The 20,249-nt window shown below is 38.8% G+C and overlaps 1 protein-coding gene across 5 annotated transcripts in view; it reads left to right on the top strand.

The window, feature by feature from the left end:
• Positions 1–20,249, top strand: part of TIAM2 (TIAM Rac1 associated GEF 2) — an 88,284-nt gene that overhangs the window by 46,387 nt on the left and 21,648 nt on the right. For 4 of the 5 annotated variants that reach the window (XM_052686824.1, XM_052686815.1, XM_052686806.1 and 1 more), the window contains one exon: positions 11,375–11,478. In XM_052686824.1, the coding sequence (XP_052542784.1) occupies positions 11,375–11,478 (104 nt within the window). Of the gene's footprint in view, positions 1–11,374; positions 11,479–14,192; positions 14,407–20,249 lie in introns of those variants that run through there. The other variant, XM_052686849.1, reaches the window with a different exon arrangement.

Here is a 20,249-nt window from a genome sequence, read left to right as displayed (position 1 = left end):
AAGCTTTTTTGAACTCTGAGGAGGTGAATATTACTTGTTAGCTTCCTGAGGACTCCCACAGTCTTGCTAGGCTATCTGTGAGGAAGGTGTGCTGGTGTTCCAGGTTCCTGAATGTTGTTGGCTCTTTCCTGATCTTTTGAATACCTGATATCTGATGGTTTGCATGGTGTGAATATGCTAGAAAAGCAGTGTCACAGAGCAATCGTATTGTTGCCTGTGCAGGGTGACTGGTTATCAGTGTGAAGATCTATGACTTCGAGTTTCTATTTTCACTCATTACCCAATTTACTTCAGCAGGAAGCTATGCAAGCGCAAGAGGACATGCTGAGGCTGGGTGTCAAGGCGAGCTCAGAGATAAGGTGTATGAAATTGCCTTGGAATACTGTTAAGTTGGCTTTCACAGCGACTGCTTTTGCAGCATTAATGTGAATATGCTGGAGCTGTGCTCTGGTCTTTCACTGGGAAAAGAACATTTGTGGCTCTGAACAACACCTGGGACTATTAACAGTGTAGCAGTAAATTCAAAGAAATATTCATCTCCTCACAGGAGCACTTGTTGTCTACTGTGTGTTGTGTAATACAGAATGTTTCCCAAGAAGGGTGGTTTAATGAGCTCTTACTAGCACTTGACAAACACTTCTGTTTGCTTCCTGCTAGATGCACATGCTGCAAATTAAAAGACTGTTTATGCTCTAAAATGGGACAGCCTTAAATGCTCTTCGTAGTGCTTTTCTACTGATAGTGCATTCTGTTCTGCTTTGCTAAATGCTGCTATGACTTCATCCCTATGAAGTCAATGGCCCAAAGTTGTTTTTTTTTCTGGTGTAAACTCTGTTAAACCTTGTGGAGCTGCACCCTCTGACTCTGTGGCAATACATGGACATGAATTATGATGTTACCCATCCTTTCGAATCCTGTAGACTTATAATAAAGTAAGCAAGGAGATTTATTAATAATGATAAAGTTTGAGACACGCACATGCCTTTGGCACATTTAAAATACATCAAATGGCAGATGTTGTTGTATGTTTCATAGAGGTAAAATAGATTCGGTAATTATAAAAACAAACTGTCTAAGCCAGCCACAAATTCTTGCTAAACTGTTAAATTATTATTTTTTTCTTTTTCTTTTTTCTTTTTTTCTTTTTTTTTTTTTTCTTGCTGGTTTTGCGTCTGAGATGGAGCTGAGATGGAGAAGAAAAATCTAAGGTGGTGCATTTGGCCAACTCCATTTGTTGTCCTGCTCTGGTAGGCACAGATAACCACTGAGCAGTAGCACAGCAATCAGGAGAGCTGCTGGCAGCACCCTGCATGTCCAACAGCAAGAGTCTATTTAAGAGGATGTCAAGGAATGTGCACTTGGGAAATGTATGCATTCTGGTAACAATTTGAGAAGCCAGTGCAAAGTGTTAAGATTAAAACTGGAAAGCCTGCACGGTTGTCTGGCTGGCAGTTACTTGTACGGAGGAAGTTTAGTAAGCTAAACAACTCCATAAAAACATTTCAAATTCAGGGGGTAATCAGGCATTGCTACAGAAGCATAGGCAGTTATTTCCTACTATGTTGCTAATTTGTACCTCTTATTGATAACTGAATTGACAAGTGAGTCAAATTGCTTTGTTTCCTGACCAACAGTTAACCAACAAAGGAACTCCCAGGGGTTCTAAAAGATTCTGCTCTAATTTCAAAGTGGATGTTTCTGCAGATCTTTAAGGGGAAAGAAAAGAAGAAAAGTACATAAAGCAGCCTACAGAAAGTCACACTTGCAGAAGTAGGTGGCTGACTGGAGCTAAGCCACTGTTCAGCACGTGGCTTAACATAGTTCAAGCTGTATGATATAAGAATATTTGCACAAACGTGCTGGCTTTTTATAAACATGAAAATGTGCAATGGTTGAACAAGAAGCATCTCTTTTCTCACTGAAGAATGAGAACAAAGGAGACTTATACTAGTTGAGTATTTCACAGAATCACAGAATTGTAGGGGTTGGAAGGGACCTCCAGAGATCGAGTCCAACCCCCCTGCCAAAGCAGGTTCCCTACAGCAGGTCGCACAGGTCAGCATCCAGGCAGGTCTTGAACATCTCCAGAGAAGGAGAATCCACCACCTCCCTGGGCAGCCTGTTCCAGTGCTCCGTCACCTCACTGTAAAGAAGTTCTTGCACACATTTGTGCAGAACTTCCTATGCTGCAGTGTCCGGCCGTTTCCCCTTGTCCTGTCTCCACTCACCACTGAAAAGAGTCCTTTTCAGACTCTTGTCTGAAGAATGAGCTTCTCTCTTTCTACGCTTTATGAGTTGTGCAATAAGAACAACTCTGGTTCTGCTGCCCTTTGGCAAGCATATAGAGAACCTGCTGATGTTTCAACAGTTTTCTCTCTGAAACCAAAACATCTGGATGAGAGAGGCTGCGAGTAGAGCCTTCTTGTCTGGCCAATAACTGCAAGCCTTGTTTGGTAACAATTCGTCTTGTCAGTGACAGGCATCTATTAATCACGTTTTGAAGAACACTATCTAGGAAGACTGGTGTTATGACAGCTGCATTATAATCTTCTTTCCAGATTTAACATCTTGAATGTATTATTGAATGATGTTTCTAGCTACACCAAAGAGTCAGCTTAACTGAGAACATGCCTTCCAGCCAGTTATGAAATACTTACAACAACCAAATGATAGAAGCCAATATACTTGCAGAAAGAAAAATGTTCTGAATGGTAAAATTGAGTGCATTTTTAGTATGTTTTTCTTATTTGTTTAGTTTTCATTTTCTAGAATCTTAATTTACTAGTACTAGTAGAGTCAAGTTGTGTTAATTTAGCAAGAGTTTGAAAGTTAGCATCCGAACATATGCTAAAGTCATTGTGAAGAACTTGAAAATTTCCTAACCTGGAGAGGAAGAGGCTTTTATTTGGTAATAAATTTAATATTTCACTACCTTCTGAAATGTTGGTTAAAGCAGCAGAAAAGCACAGTTAATAACCAAAGTTATTGCCTTACAAAAGTGTTTTGAATTTAATCCAGCAGTGGAATCTGAGCACTTAAGTAGTAATACTTGCCTGTGAGTACCAACTGCAGGGAAACAACTGAACTGGCACTGTACAGTAGTTAAACACTTAGCTCTATTCAGTAATTTTAGCTGGAATTTATGTTACATGAATAATTCCGTAATTCTGTAAAACTTAACTGGAGATTAATAAGAATATACACTTTGGATCAGATTTGGTCTGAAATACTGACCTTACTGTTTTACATTCACTTCCTAGTGGTGATGAGAGGCTGGAGAGCAGCCCTACGGAAAGATATGTAGGGGTTCTAGTGGGGGTCAAATTGAACACGAGGCAGCAATGTGCCCTGGGAGGACAAAGGACCAGCCGAGAGCCCCTTCCATCCTGGTCTTAGGGGATAATATGAGCCAAAAAACTCAAAGATCTGATTCTAAGATAAGCAAGACATAGGAGTTATTCATGATAAAACTAGTGAACCCCAAACCTTCTCCTGCAAAATTTGAATGCCTTCTTCAACAAAGATTGAGAGGCTATCTCTTGAAAGCCGTCATATAATTACTTGGGATTAACTGTTACTTTTTGAAAGGTATTCGTTGGAGCCATTTAGAAAGAAAAACGGATACAGAAGGAAATGCTTGCATACCTATCTTCTTAACTTCACTACAAAAGAGTAAATACACTGTTGAAAACTTGAAATACATTTAGTTGTATCAGACCAAGATAAATAGCGCAAGCATTCTACCTGCCAGGCTTAGTTATTTAACTGAGGTTATGAGTGCTACTCTCCAAGGGAGCATTGTTAGAGTTCAACACACTGATATTTTGTGTCTCTAGGCAATGCTGGAATGCTTTACTCACCACTCCCTGTTTTTCAATGAGTCAAGGAATAAAGACCATCAAGACTTTGTACCTTTCTGAGATTTAGCTCAGGCTTGAATATTGGTTTAAGAAATATTTGTTATTTTCTCTAGTAAATCTACTTTTCTCTTAATAGTAACATTGTTTAGAATTATATGGGAATTAAAACCTTATGATAATTAACTGATCGGTCTGGAGAATTCACATAGCAATGAAGAATGCAGCTTTCCATACTTTGGTTAAGTTTATTGCCCAAATATATTTTCTTATTTCCATCCTAACCACTAGCTACTCTCTGTAGCATAAGTCTAGGATGGAGAATATCTTACATGCTAAAGGTTGGCTGTGTTGTTTGTTACAGGCAGTTTCTAGAGAGCTAGTAAAAATACTGAATGCAGTATTTCCCAGAGAATAGGATTCTCTGTAATTCCTTATAATTTTGGATTCTAGCCTTTTCAAGCTTAAATCTTATACTTTTATTCTTATACCTAAGTTTATATCCAATTTATTGCTATTTGCAATGTATATGTGAAACCACCAGACAGCTCCAGAGTTTAAAGATGCTGCTAATTGGTCTGATTGGGAATCTGGATATCTGTCTTTTACAGACTAGACCAAGGCTATCCTAATTGGTAGAAGCTTTGTGTGTGCATGTGTTTTTACATCTAAAACATCTATCTGCTGGAGATAAAAATCCTCAATCAAGAGAATGGGAAATGAGAGCACCATTTCCTTCCCGAGTGCTAGAGAACTACAACCAGATAAGTCTGCAGCAGAAAAAAAAGTTAGAGTTAAAAACAAACATCTAAGGTGCAGTCAGCAAGCAACTGAGGTGCAGGACTCAGGATGCACCTCACCTATTTGCACTTGTGATATAAACATTATCTTAGTCTTTGATGGTCTTTGCCAGAATCCTTATGAACCATCACTAATGAAACAAAGTAATTTCTGTGCTGTGCTAACAGATAGTTGTCTATGTATGTGCCTGTGTAGCTGTAATTAGTTTTCACATGCTATAGTAGTGCTTTAGCTTTCACGTACTATATTGATGCTACATTAATGATAGAAACAGAGAATGGAACAGAATTTCCAGACTCACAGAATCCAGTCCTCTGCTAGTTGAGGCTTTCGACAACCTTGTTCATGGAGTTGTTCTATTGATGGTTGTTCTATCCTATTTTAAAATAGGGTGGTCTATTAGCATCCTGGATAAGCCTGTCAGAAGTTCATTCATGTGATGTTTAAATGCCCATCTTCTCATTATTCTTTGCATAGGCAAATTCCTGGCCAGTGTTATAACTGATCCAGGCCTGACCATTGCTTAGGTAGCTTTGACTCAAAGCTTTCTGGTTTTACCCTTTTCTCCACACTCTCATGCTTTTCATTTGTGTTTCCAACTGATGAACCGCAGCTTATAGAAGGAATTGTTCTTATGAGTAGTTAAAATTGTGTCCTGCACAGATTCATTCTGGGACTGTGACTCTATGTTCAAGGTCATTTTGCACCTTCTGTATGGTAGTCTAGCCATGTTTTTAATGATATGTATTAAGTTTGATTGATCAGTGTGTTTAATTGCAGTAATTCCTATTGTAATTTCTGCTAGCCAGTTCTCCCGTGGTTTGGTTCCTATTTTCTTCCATTTTATGAAATGATATCCCTTGAGACATTATAAAGGTGTAAAGGTATTTTAATTTTATTTATTTATTTATTTAAGCTTAGATTTCTGGTTGTGAAAGCCTTTGGTATGTTACTAGGAAGGTCACTTCCTACAGCCGAGTCCCCCAACATTTTTACTCCTTTTAACATAGGTATTGCTTGTTGTTCAAGAAATCATCATCCTCTCTTCTCCATCAGCATCTGGGTCATTATGAAAATGGTTTCCTGTGTCATTTTTTCCTGTTGAAGGTAGACAGGTTTAAACCTGGTATGAGACCAGGTTTACCATAAGCAAGACACCAGAAAGGACTCAAAGGATTAACTACTGTTAACAAGCAACTCACCTTAGCTGAGACAGAGCTGGGTTCAGATACCTGCCTGAGTCTGACAGAGCAGGAGTCTTTATCACTGCCCTGCACCACAGATCAATATCCTGATGTCAAACTATTTCTTTTTGCTCAGTGGAATTTATTTCTCAGCATTCTGGGGGGGAGGGGAGAAAAAAAAAAAAAAAAAAAAAAAAGCATAAAACAAAAGAACAGTTTCATTCTGATGCAAAGCAAAGATTTTTGAAATATGGGAAAATTTTGGGAATATGACAAAATGGAAAACCAATTTTCCATATGGCTTTTATGGCTTTATTTTTATCAAGGTCATGGCTGCCTGTGACTGTCAAAAGTGCCTCTTCATTTGCAGAGGGTAGTTATCAAGTGATGCTCAGAACTGCTGCTGCTGCTAAGAGCTGAAAATGACGCCCCTGCACTGCTCTTAGTATGTCTTGAAGTGAGAGAATGGGTGCATTTAATTTTGCTGTGTTACCTTCTCTTGTAGATTTAGAATGATTTTTTTTTTTTTTTTTTTTTAGCAGTTTATTGTTATCAATAGAGTGGCAGATGGAAACACACCCTCTTCTTGTAGTTTGAAAAAGGGGCTGGTTACACCACCTACATAGTGCTTGACACTTGATAACACTTGACATGCTTAAGATGAGTATTTCTCTTTTTGAAATTAGTGAGAAAAATCTAAACGTGTTTCAAAGTATTACAAACAAGAATTATAAAAGAAGCAGAATTCTCAGTTTATACCTTTTCCCTGTGGTAATTTTGCCTTTGTTTGCAGTCAGTGGCTGAAGTGGAAGAGCAGCACCAAGTAGAAAGTAATTAAGTCTTCTTTGTTAATTGAACAAAAAAAGGAGATTAGTAGCATTTGAATTTGTTGATGACTTCTTTATGGTAAATGAATTGCTGGATGTTGATATTTTCCAATTGGTTTCCTTTGGTTTCTTGGCTAGGAACATAGCATGAGTTATTACTGTCTCACATATCTGTTGGAGGATGTTTCCACTGTACCTCATCACTGACAAATATTTGAATGTCTTCTATATTGACCACTTTTACATGTTTCATCACAGAGACGTGGAAGAGGCATTTCTATAGGTGTACAGAGCTCTCAGATGTGCTGTATTTTTATCTTTCTCATTGATTCTCCCATCTGTTCGCACCATGCCCACTTTAAACCAAATAATTAGTAATGAGAAACATGACTTAGCAAGTATATTTTCTTTCAGTTTTTAGTGGTTGCGTTATCATTTCTTTCTCTTCGCTATTTGTCTTGAGTGATTCAGAGTCATGTATCTACCTTCCAGAGAGACACGGTATTGCAGAGGTAATGGCAGTGGGGAGTAAGTTCATTTGGAACATTTGCATTTGTTGGTCCAAAGCCTGATACGCACAGCGCACTTCCTCCTTTGGTGATGATGTTGGTAGTTGAAGGTGATCATCGGGTTCTTAATGCTTGATCACTCATCACTGGAAAGCAAGCATAAGGCTTGTTGTGCATGTCATATGTTGTAGTTAACCTTTTCACACAATGGCATTTTGTCCCTGTGCTTTTCTGAGGATATTATCATTTATCTGAGGTTGCTACTTAGCTTACTCACAGTAAGCTGACTTGTATTTTGGCATCTGGAGGTTCTCCTGTTTGCTAAATAGGAAGCAGCTATCTGTTTCTGAGATATCTGTCCTTCTCAGATGGAAGGGATATACATTTGAACTCACTGTATGTGAGCGTCTACATGTGTAAGTAGAACAGAGGGATGTTCATTCAGCATCATGTGAGAAAAATTATGTTAAAATATTGAAAACAAATTTCATTTAACTCAGCAACGTTATCAGATGCTTTCTTTTTCCAGAAAGGTTTATTACAACCATATCAGTAGGATAAATCTAATATACTATGGTAGTGGTATTGGTAGTGGCAGAACTAGAGATACTCCCCATTACTATTCTGGACATCTCCTAGGCAATATAGTTCCAGCAAAGCAGTCATTCTTTTTTATTTTCTAACTAGTTAGTAATGTAGTTGTACTAAGTAACATAGAGGTGGCTAAGAGGAAATCACCATTGCCAAGAAGTGGCAATTTGACCTTTTGTTTAGATAATTTTTAGGAATATATATCTACTTGCATACTTTTCTTTGTTAATTTTCAGTGAAGATCCAGAATGTTATATACTGAAACAATTTTTATACTTGTGTGGCTATAACATTGATCTGAATGCTGTACACACTCTCTGTGGTTATGTTGCTATCCTGAAAGAACAGTAGCTACCGCAGCCTGCAAGGTAACAGTTTTACAGTTTTTGAACATCTTTGCTATATGAATCCTGTGGTACAGCTCAATCCATATGTAAAAGTTTAAAGAAGATTCAGTTTTATGGGTTGCCTTATTATTCCTGTTTCGTTTGGTAAAACAAGAGAGAATTTCGGTATTCTGCTTCTGTGTTCTTAAGCTTTGCACTTGAAATTTCACATTCTTTAAGGCAGTGTATATTTTCTTTACCCTTTGACTTATTTTTTTAGCTATGCAGCTGATGTTGATGCTTCTCTGCTCTTTGGGAATAGTTCAGTGATGTGTAGGAACGAATCCAGAGGAAGTCTGCTTCCACAGTAAAAGGAGAAAAGGGAGACAGGATATGGATGCTAAACTGATCAACAAGCCATGCTTCCTTCCTTCCCTCTCTGTGTTAGTTTGGCATACAGTGTACAGTAGGATGTCCTTTTTCTCTTTGGATCCTTTCCATGTACTTTTAAAATTTACTATTTAAAATGGCATTTAATATTGCTTACTCTTAACTCTAATCAGTTTTTACGCCAATAGCAAATGCTATGAAAATGGTCAAGACAACATAAATCAACCTCTGACAGTCCAGGAGACTACAAGAAGAAGAAGAAAAAAAAAAAAAAAAAAGACGAGAGTGAAGGGAAGAAAAGATAGATTATAGGGAAAAAGTGATACAATATTTTGCTGCCTGCTTTGGCTGTTGTCATGATGATTTGTTCTGTTCTTGGGATCTACTGATTGTTTTACCTTATTGTCGTTTTTTTACATTTATGCTTTTGCTTCATTGCTTACGGATGTTAGTTTCACTTATTTCCTGTTTTGTAAAGGACTGATATGTTGTGGCCAGCAGGGTAAGGGAGGTGATTGTTTTCCTCTATTCTGCACTCATGGAGCCCCATCTGGAGTACTGTGTCCAAGTCTCAGTCTCCCAGCACAGAAAGGATGGGGAGCTGTTGGAGCAGATCCAGAAGAGGCCATGAAGATGATCAGAGGGCTGGAGCACCTCTCCCAGGAAGAAAGGCTAAGGGAGTTGGGTTTGTTCAGCTTGAAGAAGAGAAGGCTCCAGGGAGACCTCATTATGACCTTCCTGTGCTTAAAGAGAGCTTATAAGCAGAATGGAGAGTGACATGGTCTGGTAATGTCAGGACAAGGGAGAATGGCTTTAAATTAAAAGGGAATTTTTAGGTTAGATTTTAGGAGGAAATTTTTTACTCAGAGGGTAGTGAGATACTGGAACAGACTGCCCAGTGGGTGCCTCCCACCCTTGGAGGTGCTCAAAGCCAGGTTGAATGGAGCCCTGGGCAGCCTGCTTATGACCGAGGTGTTGGAACTAGATGACTTTTAAGGTCTTTTCCAAACTAAGCCATTCTATGATTAGTGGTCACTTTGTTAATCAAGGAAAGGATATGAGTTTCCCAGTGATATCCAGTTTGACATCAGGTAGCTCTCTGATGAGAAAAACAAACAGACAATCTCAGCTGCATGCTGTGTGAAGGCAGGGGAAAATAATGGCACTGAAAGACAGAAGACAAGTAAAAAGAGCCCAAATGGCAAATAAAGTCAATGAATATTTTAGGAGTTAGCTTACTTTTTGTGAATCCAGGAGCTGACAGTGACTGAAGTCAGTGGTCATTCATGTGACCCATATACAAAAGGGAGGCTCAATATGACTTTAGAATTCCAGAAGGCAGAAGAAAATAATTCATGCGTGGTGGAGGAAGAAGAGTAAAAGCAGCTCCATGTTAAGTTCTTAATGAAGATGTGTGACTGGTGAAGCTGTGTAAAATGTGTTATTTCTGCAAAGGTGGCTTAGGGCCTGAGATATCAGAAGCTACACCTGACTCCAGATGGAAAAGGCACAAGATACTGAGAGGAGAAAAGAGATGGGACACTGGTCCTAAGTGGGAAAAGACAGAGTAGTCAAGTCTTCGGTGTCTGAGTGTAAAGTGTCAACCTTGACACCGAGCTTGAGATAAGTGGTGCTATTTCAGGTCTAAAATTCCCACCTCCTTCTTTGCTTGAGTTTATGAATCCTTGCTAACAAGAACTATTTGATCGGGACAGGCCAGCAACAAGTCCTGTCCTCAACTGATTTGAAGCCAGAAAGCAACGATATTGCTGAGCTGGCTGGGGAAGGGAAGTCTGGTTGATAGCTCTCCATCAAATCCGAGGATGCAGAGGATACAACAACTGCCTCATAGTAAAAATAAAAACAGCAGAAAAAGCCCCACTTCAGGATTTAAACACCCAGGTGGAGAGAAAATCACATTGCTTCTCATGATTTTATTACAAGATAAATAATACTTTTGCCAATTAGTTTTTGAAGTCAGTGTTTAATGAGAATCTTAGCTTTCATATAAAAATATATACGCAGCATTTGTAGGTGTTGAGGAAAACTTTGAAAATGTGGTGTGGGATATATCCTAGAGGCTTACATGACAGAAAACAGGACTTGGGTTGATATAATACTGCTGATCAAAAAACAGAAGAATTTGTTTCCCTTCTAATAGTTTTTTTAATAAAGAATTCACTGCACATTTTAAGCAACCAGTTGAGGAACCATAAAGAGAAAATTACTATTTTTATATGAATGTTCAGTGTTGTTTGATGGATCTTGAGTTTATACATAAATGAGGTACAGCCTCTCAATAAGTAGAGTAGGACATTCCCTACTACTCTGTTTTTTCATTTTTCCAGATGCCCTGCACTTGAAATCCAAATTTATTAAAATTGGTTAACTGATAGTAACAGGATGAAGTTTCGTCAGTATTATAAACTGTAGTGCTTGTTCCAAGGCAAAATTCTCTTTTTAAATCTATAAGGGATTCAGGACTAAGTCATGTCAAATAGCATGTTCATCCAAGGAGAGCTATTGAGAGCATCCTCATTGGTTGTCTTAGCACAGTGTGCTGATTATAAATAAAGCTACTTTAGAAAGCATGCTGCTAGCAAGAATGTGAGGCTTGTTTTTGTAGATTAGAGATGCATATTGCTTCAGATGGTTCTTACATGTCCAGCTCATTGTTTTAAAAGCAGAATTTTCAGACAGAGCTTCTCTTGACTTTGTCCTCTTCTGTTATTTTCCATATGGCAGGGGGGGTGAGTGGCAAATCTTGTATTCCTTCTCTTGCTCTATAAAAATTCTGCTAGGCACTAAAAGTGTCTGCAGATAAAAGCAAATACTTGTCCTGTTCCTCTCCTGTAACCCTCTAAATTATTTGTTTTCTCTCAAATGCAGATTTTAATAATGTGCCCGATGTCACATCCAGCTTGAAAAGGAGCAGTACGGATGGCACTCTGGACCAAGTACCACAGAGGGAGAAGACTGATCCACCTTTCAGGGTAAGAATATACCTGACATAAGAATCCTTAAAAGTGAAAAAGTAGAGATATCTCATTGTTAACACAGTGTTTTGAGGGGGCAAAAAATTAATATAATGGCACTAAGTTGGAAAAAGATGCATGCATATTAGCTGTATTTAGTATTTTGCTGTCTGCTGGCAGGTCAGCATCTCTGGAATAACTGCTGCATCTCCAAAAGCATTGTGATAGGGGCAAATGGCAAAGAGATGAAGACTTGTCAAATTCCTCTTTCTGTGTTGCTTGAACCCACTTCTCCAGAGAACAATGAAACTAGTACAGCTTTTTAACTGATTCAGTTAATTCTTACTTTTTTTTTCTTTGCTGGGACTTTATTAGGATTTGTTGAGACTGCATTGACCAAAGCAACACTTACATAACATGAATAATTTCAACTGAAGGAGGAAAGATTTAGGTTGGATGTTAGGGGGAAGTTCTTCACAAGGAGAGTAGTTAGGCCCTGGAACGGGCTGCCCAGGGAGGTTGTGGATGCCCCGTCCTTGGACGTGTTCAAGGCCAGGTTGGATGGGGTCCTGGGCAACCTGATCTAAATGTGTACGTTTGGTGGCCCTGCTAGGCAGGGGGGTTGGTTGGAACTACATGATCCTTGAGGTCCCTTCCAACCCGGGTGATTCTGTGATTCTGTGATTCTGTGATTCTGTGAACTGACCTGCAAACTTTGAGAGATGCAGTTCTGGAGATCCTAGTGATTTCTGCTGTCTTATTTGAAGAACCTTTATGCATCTGCGAATATTATTTAACTTCAGCTGAAATAATGGATGCTCATGCCTTTTCTCACTTAGGGCTTTGGAGAATGATGTAGGAACCCTCACAGTTAGTGTCTGTCTTTGAATGCATTGGTCTTCAGAGAGCAATTTTTACCCTTTTGCCTCCACATCTGTCAAACTGCAGTCTGTGTCCAGCCCAAGTGCATATTGTTTTGAACCCCCCAGGTGCTAGTATGGGTAGCTTTCGTGTCTGTGGACTTTATGAGGCATTGCCATTCTGACAGCAGAATTGGTTTTGTTGTTTCTGTTGGTGAGTTGGTTGTACCTCAAATTAAATGTGTGATAACACTTATGTTACACAATTATATAACAGAAAAGAAGTTTATATGGTTCAGGAACGTATTACTGGTTGTATGGAATATTCAGATAGGCAGACAGAGGTAAGAGAGGAGCAGTAGAAAGCCAGAGATTAAGCAAAATGTAAAATCTCAGAAGACCAAAGTGAGGAAAATGCGTTTTGCCTCTGGCCATACCGTACCCAGAGGAACTGATTGTCTTTTATGTTTGCAGTCCGTTTGTATTCTCCTTCAGTCAAATACAGATGACTTTATGCAGTTTTCTGTGAGAGTAAGGAGAAGCTTGGTGATTTGGGGCCATTAGCTCATCTCTTTTTGCACAGGGAATTCCCATGGAGATAATCTCTATCTTGTGTTCCACTGTGATTATGCTTCCAAAACGTCTTTGCAACCATAAAGAAAAAATCCTAGGGGGATTGTTCTCCCCTTAGGATGCATTTGGTGGTGACAGTGCAGATTTCTCTGCTGTCATGTTCTAGGGCATCTGCAGTGTGTTACAGTCAGAGCCAAAATACCTTCCACCTTTGTGAGAACCCAGGCGAGGTGACACCTATGCAGCACTTGGCTGTGTGAGCAGGCTGGTGCTTGGCCACGTCACTGCTGCATCCCTAGTGCTGCGAGGTGCCTTGCTTGCCTGGGGTGCGTGCCACCCCCAGTGTGCCATGCAGGCAGGGGGACTGAGCACCCATCCTGCTGGAGGGGAGGAGGCTCTGCAGATTCAGTATTGCTTTAGCAGAGAAACAAAGGCTTTGTTTGTCAGTCACCCCTGATTGTCTGTCAAATACAGCAAATTATAGGAAACTAGGGAGTGTTCAGCTGGATTTAAATACACAGAGAACAATTCTTTCAGAGCAGTTTTTGCTAAATTCGCTCTGATGCTCTGAATTATGTGCTATGGTTGTAGTTTGAAAAGAAAAAGGGGGAAAACACATAGGTCTGTTCCCTGACCTCTCTCCAGCTGAAAAACAATCACATCCATCAGCATTAATGGCTTGTGCACAATTTGTTGGAGTAAATGCCCAGACCATACGGCAGTTCGCTCCTTGGGTTGGTGTGCAGGTCTGCTAGTGTCATTTCATTAAAAACTATTTGAAGTTGTCCTAGTTTTCTAGGCGCAAAGGGGGAGAGATGGCTCAGCAAATCAAAAGCAGTCTGACTTGAACTGCAGCTGTAAATGAGTCTGTGACAGCTCTACAATTTCTGCAAATGGTTTGTAATTGACTGCCGCTTTTCTGTTGGAGAGTGCCTATTACTGTCAGAGCTTTTGTCTGACCCTTCTGATTTCTCCAATAAATGGAGAATTAAAAACATCGCAGTAAATTTAGGAAGCAGTATATACTCTACGTGCCTCAGTAATTGGCTATAAAAAAAATTAAAATGATTTTTGTTTTTATAGCTGTGATTTGGGACTGCTCACCAGATGAACAATAGCTATTGCTAATAAAAGCTAGTTTGAGGAAATTGTGTAGCCTCAAAAAGCACAGCATCTGGATTTGTTTTGTTGATTTTTTTCTCCCATCCCCTTTGCCTTCTGTTTCCTGCGTGTGCTAACTTGATCCATGGAAGTGGGAGAACATAGGGCAGACACCTTGGTGTTATGCAGAGTATGGGGGAGAGCAGATCTGTAGCCGCAGCTTCGTGGAGAGGACGTTGGTGGTGCTGAGAGGTACTGAGCACAGCCTGGAACAACAGGCAGCTTGGGATTATTTTAGGAGAGAAACAGCCAGACATGCTCATTTCCCAGCTGACAACAGCTGTAGATGTAATTCTGTGGCTCTGAGGGAGCAGGCTCCTTTGAAGTTTGGTTGTTTTCTGTCCCATAACATGTAAGTAATTAAAAAACAATCTTAAATGGTTGCATGTGTGAGTTCTGGATTTTAATGTTTTTATTCGCAATGTTTTTGACTGTTTTTCACTATTATTCTCTTCATCTTATACCAAGCTAAGATTAAACGTTATCTTAACTAAAACATACAGGAAGGCATTTCCCTAGTAATTCCAAATAAAAATGTCTTTTGTTGCATGCGTACTACATTCAAATATGTGCTCATTTGTTCTTTCATTCATTTTTTTTGTAGTCCAAGAAATGAATGATTTTTAGAAAGCTCTGTTTGTCTTTCATCTGAGAATTAAGAAATGAATTAGGAAGATAGTAGAGGATTATTTCATTCCAGAAATGAAAACTGTTCCTCCAGTTATAAAATATTATTTAAAAGACATGGATGTCAAGAACTATCTATTCTAGATGCTCATTAGTTTTGTCAGCTCTGTACACTCTGGGATGCCCTGTTCATACCTTTACTGAAAACCTCCTTTCCTTCCTTCCTTCTATTTCATCTACCAAGAAAAGATGTTACAATTCTAACACACTCTGCTGCAATGCATTTTCAAACTGTGTTAAAATACTGTTTATGTGGCATTGGCAAGTTGTCCCTGCAATTGTTGGTTGTGGAATACGTAGGCGTCCCGTTGACAGAAGAATGGAGGACCTTAGAAAATGTGGGGATTCAGTGTGCCTGTCAGTGCAATTAGGTTTAGTTGTGTTTAATCATTTTGCGAATTATTTGTCTGGGTTTCTGTTGCTCAGTTAAATCCTGGTACGTTGACAGTTGCCAAGAATCAAACTGTCTGTGCACCTGGGTAGCATGAATGCAACTTTTCCTTTAGTTACTTGTGATTTCTAATTGTATTGGTTAGAAATGCTTTCTTTAACCCACGGTTTCCTCTAAGTGAAGTTTAGTCATCTCTTACTTGCTTTGTATTTTCTGTATTTTAAAAAATGTCCCCTTATGAAAGATAAGCATAGCTAAAAGGTGAAATTTTACAATATTTCTAACTCCTCTCCTAGGAGTTCACTTAAGATAGTTGTGCTCTGATTTTGGCTACTCTAAATATTTTGTGTGTTGTAAGAGACAACTATTTGCCACTTCAAGTTAAATTTAAACAAAAGGAAAGAAGGATTTTCTTATAAATGCATCTGTGTGAAGGGGAAGATATGTTTTCATTTCAAATATTTTAGAGATCATGAAAAAAAAACTTGGTATAAATTTAGTGCAAATATGTGAAGTAACTTTATTGTGTTCTCATGCATATAAAGAGTTGTATTTATAAGAAATATGGATAACTTAATACACATAAGCCCAGTACAAATAGCTAGTGTTGATAATAAATAAAAATAGACAGTGAATGCAGAATGAGTTTATGCTGGCATCTTTAAAAATTAACATTGCAGATGCAGAAACGACATCTAGTGTGATGAGAAACTATGCATGTTAACAAGAATTTGCTTTCTATAGAATGCCCAACATGTTTGACTTTGTAGCATTTTGGAAGTGGTGCTATATTGCTTTCAAATAATGAAGTAAAAGACTCTGGAAGTTGGTTATGGAGACTCTTACAGAAATTAGCTTTACTTTGCAAAACAAAAGTAGGAAAAATATATTGCAACTACTTGTGCTTTTCAGAATCTGCTTTAGGTTGCTTGAATATTTTATATAATGCCAAGTGGTGCATCCCTTTGGTGCTTTTGAAGCTTGTGTTTTCTCTTATATGTGATGCCAGTTTTGGACAGTCCTCCATTAGCCAAAGAGGAGCTTCAGCAGGTATAGTGAGAAACTGATGTTTCCATGAACTCTGAATATCAGATATCATGGTAGGAAATCTGATTTGGGCTTCTTTGCACCCAGTGTGTTCTTGGGCTGGCATTAAATTCTCGCCACACAGCTCACACTGCTGATGTGCAAACTTGCCCATAAAGTTTGAGCATCTGGATTGTCAGACAGTGCCTGGGTGGTATAAATAGGAGACTGAGACAGAGTCAGAAGATAACACCTATCACAGGGAGCTTCCCAGAACAGTGCTTTCAACAAAGGCAAAACATGTATATCATGGTTACAAAGCGGAAATCCTTGTGTTTTGTATTAGCTGATTTCACAACAGCTGTTTCTGTAATAAAAATCATTGAGTACTGTAAAGAGATCACTGCATATATTGTTTTGGCCTCTTGAGTATACAGTATAGCCATGTACTGGAGGGATGATCTTCATAAGTTGAACAGAAATTGTTTTCTCTTTAAGCTGTCTGAAACTGATGTGGAAAATCCTTCGTTAGAAGCGACAGTAAAACCACCAAGTTCATTTGAAGAAAATAGTAAAAATGTTGAAGTACTATATATGGTGGTTAGGTTCAAAACTGAGAGTAAGAATGTGTATCCCATTGCTAGTCTGCTTCTACTTATTTTCTTCTGTTAAAGAAAACAGGATGATTTCATTTTAGAGAGAGAAAGAGGGCAACTACGACAGCTGCCATGGAATAATGGAGGCTGAAGCAGTTAGTAATCATTACTCATACAGTCCCATCTTTGCAGAAAATTAACATAATTGTTCACTGTTTATGAATGATTTCAATGATATTTCAACTTCCAGAAGAAATCAAGCGGATGATAGAAATGATATTTTCCTCTAGTTTATTACCTGGAAGTGATCTTTCCAATATGTGCAGTGGGATAGTTGAGGACACTTACTCAAACCACATCAAACAGCCTTCTATAGGAACTGTCAGTGAATGTAATCCTATATATTCAGTTGTGGTGGTTTGTTTATTTTGATCTAGCAATGAAAACCATTCACTATCTTGAATTAAGTACATACATCAGTATGAATGTGTTTGTAAGCAGTGGCTGATTGCCTTAATGGACAGATATCAAGAAGTGTTTATTTTTCCCTAGTGAAGTTGAACAGTTTGCTAATAGGATTTTTGAATGGGAAAGTTGAAGATTTACCAAAATATACTGAGTTGGAAGGAAGATTTTCAATAATATTTTGCATAAAACATCAAAACCCAGAAGTAGAAATTGTGTTTTGATGGCATTTAGGATGGTGTTGTGTATGTATATTCAGTGTGTCTCTGATGATTTTCAGAGCCGTATCTCTCTAAGTTTAGTGTAAGTGGCAACCCTTCTTGGTAGTCAGGTAGCGATTCCTACCTCCAAAGTATCCCCAAAGAAGCATTAATATTCTAATAACACTGAGAGAAACTAAAAAAAATAAAAAAAAAAAAAAGAAAAGAAAAGAAAGAAAGAAAAAGGAAAGTGTGTGTGAAGAGCAATTTTGTAAAGCAAAGAGTATAAAAATCTTGGAGGGCAAATGTTACTACTAATCCAGGAAACACCAGTTGTTGAGTTGAGCTCAATGACCAGAACCTCAATAGAGATCCCTCTGCGAGAAGTAAAACAAGTTAAAAACTGGTAGTCCCATGTGGCCCCAAACTTATTTTATGCATGGAAGCAATTACAGGTAAATGATGTTCATGGTGGTATCTTCTTACTAGCTCTATTTTGCTGTGCCCAGGCAGTTCCTACTTGCACAGCATGTCGTTAATTGCAAGAGAGCTGTCTGCCTGAAGGTAGGCTCAACATCCACAGGACATTAAGGTTTTTCCCTTCATTTCAATCATGAGAACTTCAGCAGTTGATGAAACCCAAAAGTCTGGGGAGTAGTCTGCAATTAACATCCCTTCTAATGTTCTTTGTGTGAAAGGAATTTAACAGTGGTGAATGTAGTACTCCTTTCAAAATCACGTGTACTCCTCTTCAGTCGAAGTGTCATTATCCTTAAAGTTGTGAGATGCATTGAGGGAGTCTGAGAGCTAGCGTGGGAGAACAGCAAGTTCCTCAGCACTGCTTTTTCTTGATTCATTTCTGCCTAGAGGGGACAGTTCTGTACTGAAAGGAGGCAGAAGCCCGTGGAGAGCTTTGTTAATTATTGCACTTCCCTTGCAGACAGCCTGGCTTGTAGGCAGCCCAAACAGAGCGGCTGGCTCCAGCAATGTGGAGCTGAAACCCTGTTGTCATTGAGGATCCTTTTCAGAGGGGTACTAGAAAGCAACACAAGTAAAATCATAGCCTGTTAGAAGTCTGTAAGACTTTTGCTAATTTCTTTAGATTTCAGTATTCTACTCCACCCCTTAGTAAAAGCACCAAACTTGATGCAGTAGATTGCAGAAGGCTTATTGTAAACAGAAGGCTTATTGTAAGCGAATGCTTTTTCCTAACCCTGGCCCTGGATTTTCACTTTTTTTTTTGTTTATCATGCAGTTCTTTACTGCAACAGTATGTTAATTTGTGGATCACCTATAATTTGAATGCAGGTCTCGGCTAATGTAGTAGGGGGCATTAAAACCATAAAGCTTTAAGCATGAAAGGCACCATACCTACATTGATCCTGTAACCCAGACATTATTGCAAGCTCCAGATGGAGACCTGCATGCATACGTACTGGAAATAAAAGGAAAAGGAGATTGTGCAGTTTTCGCATGTAGAGGTGTAAACTTGTGTTGCTGCGCTCTGAGCTGTTACATACATTCTGTTGCTGGGGCCTGTGGAGGAGGTGGTGGTTCTTGTTTTTCCTCAGACCGAAGGAAACATCCTCTCAACAGTACTGTGACAGCTGTCAGTGTAAAACATGCAGATGGCTTTGATCAGGAAAAGAAATTGTGTTGTTGCTTGCAAATGAAAAAAGCTGGTGAGAGATGAGTTATAATGCAGATTGTCTTTGTGATCTGCTGGGAAAAAATCCATGCGGCTTACCTGCATCTGAAAAGAAGTGTGTGAGAACAGTACTGGTTCGTTGCCACAAGGTATGGTTAGCAGTGCCTCTGGAGATGCTTTTGACTTCACTGACGAAGGACAGGAATCTTCATTAGCATCATCCACCTTGGGTCTCCAAAGGCAACCCTGGTTGCCTGCAGTACAGGACGTGATGGCAGTGTTTCACTTTGAAATCGAAGGTCGAGATACCTAACCGTACTTCTGACAGACTCAGGGAGCTGGGAAAACTCCCTGATACAGATTATTTATGTTTTCTTTTTTTTTTCCTCTTGTCATTTTTTTTTTAAGACGAAGATACTGTTCCATTACAGAACTGACAATAACATGCATTTATTCCCTGTGTGATTCAGAAGCATTTAAGCACAATTTCAGCACATAACAGGTATGTGATGTGTCCAACAGTTAACCACAGGATACAAGATCACTTCAAAGTCACACAAAGTTGCAATGCAGAATTTCAGACAGCAGCTGCATCCTGGTACACACATACGTTTTGGTTAGGCTTTGATTCCTATTTTCTGTCAGGAACATATAGGGCCAAAGGTAGATCTGAAATGCCAAAATTGAAAAAAAAATCCACTACCTGCAGGAAATTGCAAAATCAAGAATAAAGAAACTGAAAGGAAGGAAGAGGGAGGAGAATTATGAAATTATAGGATCAGTTGAGTCAGGAAACTGACAACAGCTTTTCACCTGTTTTCATTAGTTGCTGCCAACAGCACTATTGGTGTAGAGTTCAAGGGTCTGCCTCTGTCTTTACAGTGGGATTATTGCACCTCTGAACATTAAAGGTTCAACATGCCTAAAAAGGTAAAGGTTGCCCTCTCTGACTCTAAAGAAAGCACACTGCAAAAATTTATTGTGCAAGTTGAATGCAACTGCAAAGATAATGTCATAGTGGTTGCCATAGTTTCTAATTCAGCACTTGAAAAAGTTTTTGTATTCAGCACAAAACGCTTGGAGTAAAAATGTTAAAAACAGTCTTTAACATGCTTGAAATTAAAAATTAAATAAGAATTAATTTTAAATACTTGGAGCATTAACCGTTTGCAGTTTTAAATG

The sequence above is a fragment of the Tympanuchus pallidicinctus genome, unplaced genomic scaffold, assembly GCF_026119805.1.
Source record: "Tympanuchus pallidicinctus isolate F22 unplaced genomic scaffold, pur_lepc_1.0 scaffold1, whole genome shotgun sequence".
Classification (NCBI taxonomy): Eukaryota; Metazoa; Chordata; class Aves; order Galliformes; family Phasianidae; genus Tympanuchus; species Tympanuchus pallidicinctus.
Note: the sequence above shows the minus strand (reverse complement) of the source record. Positions and strands in the feature narration are given on the sequence as shown.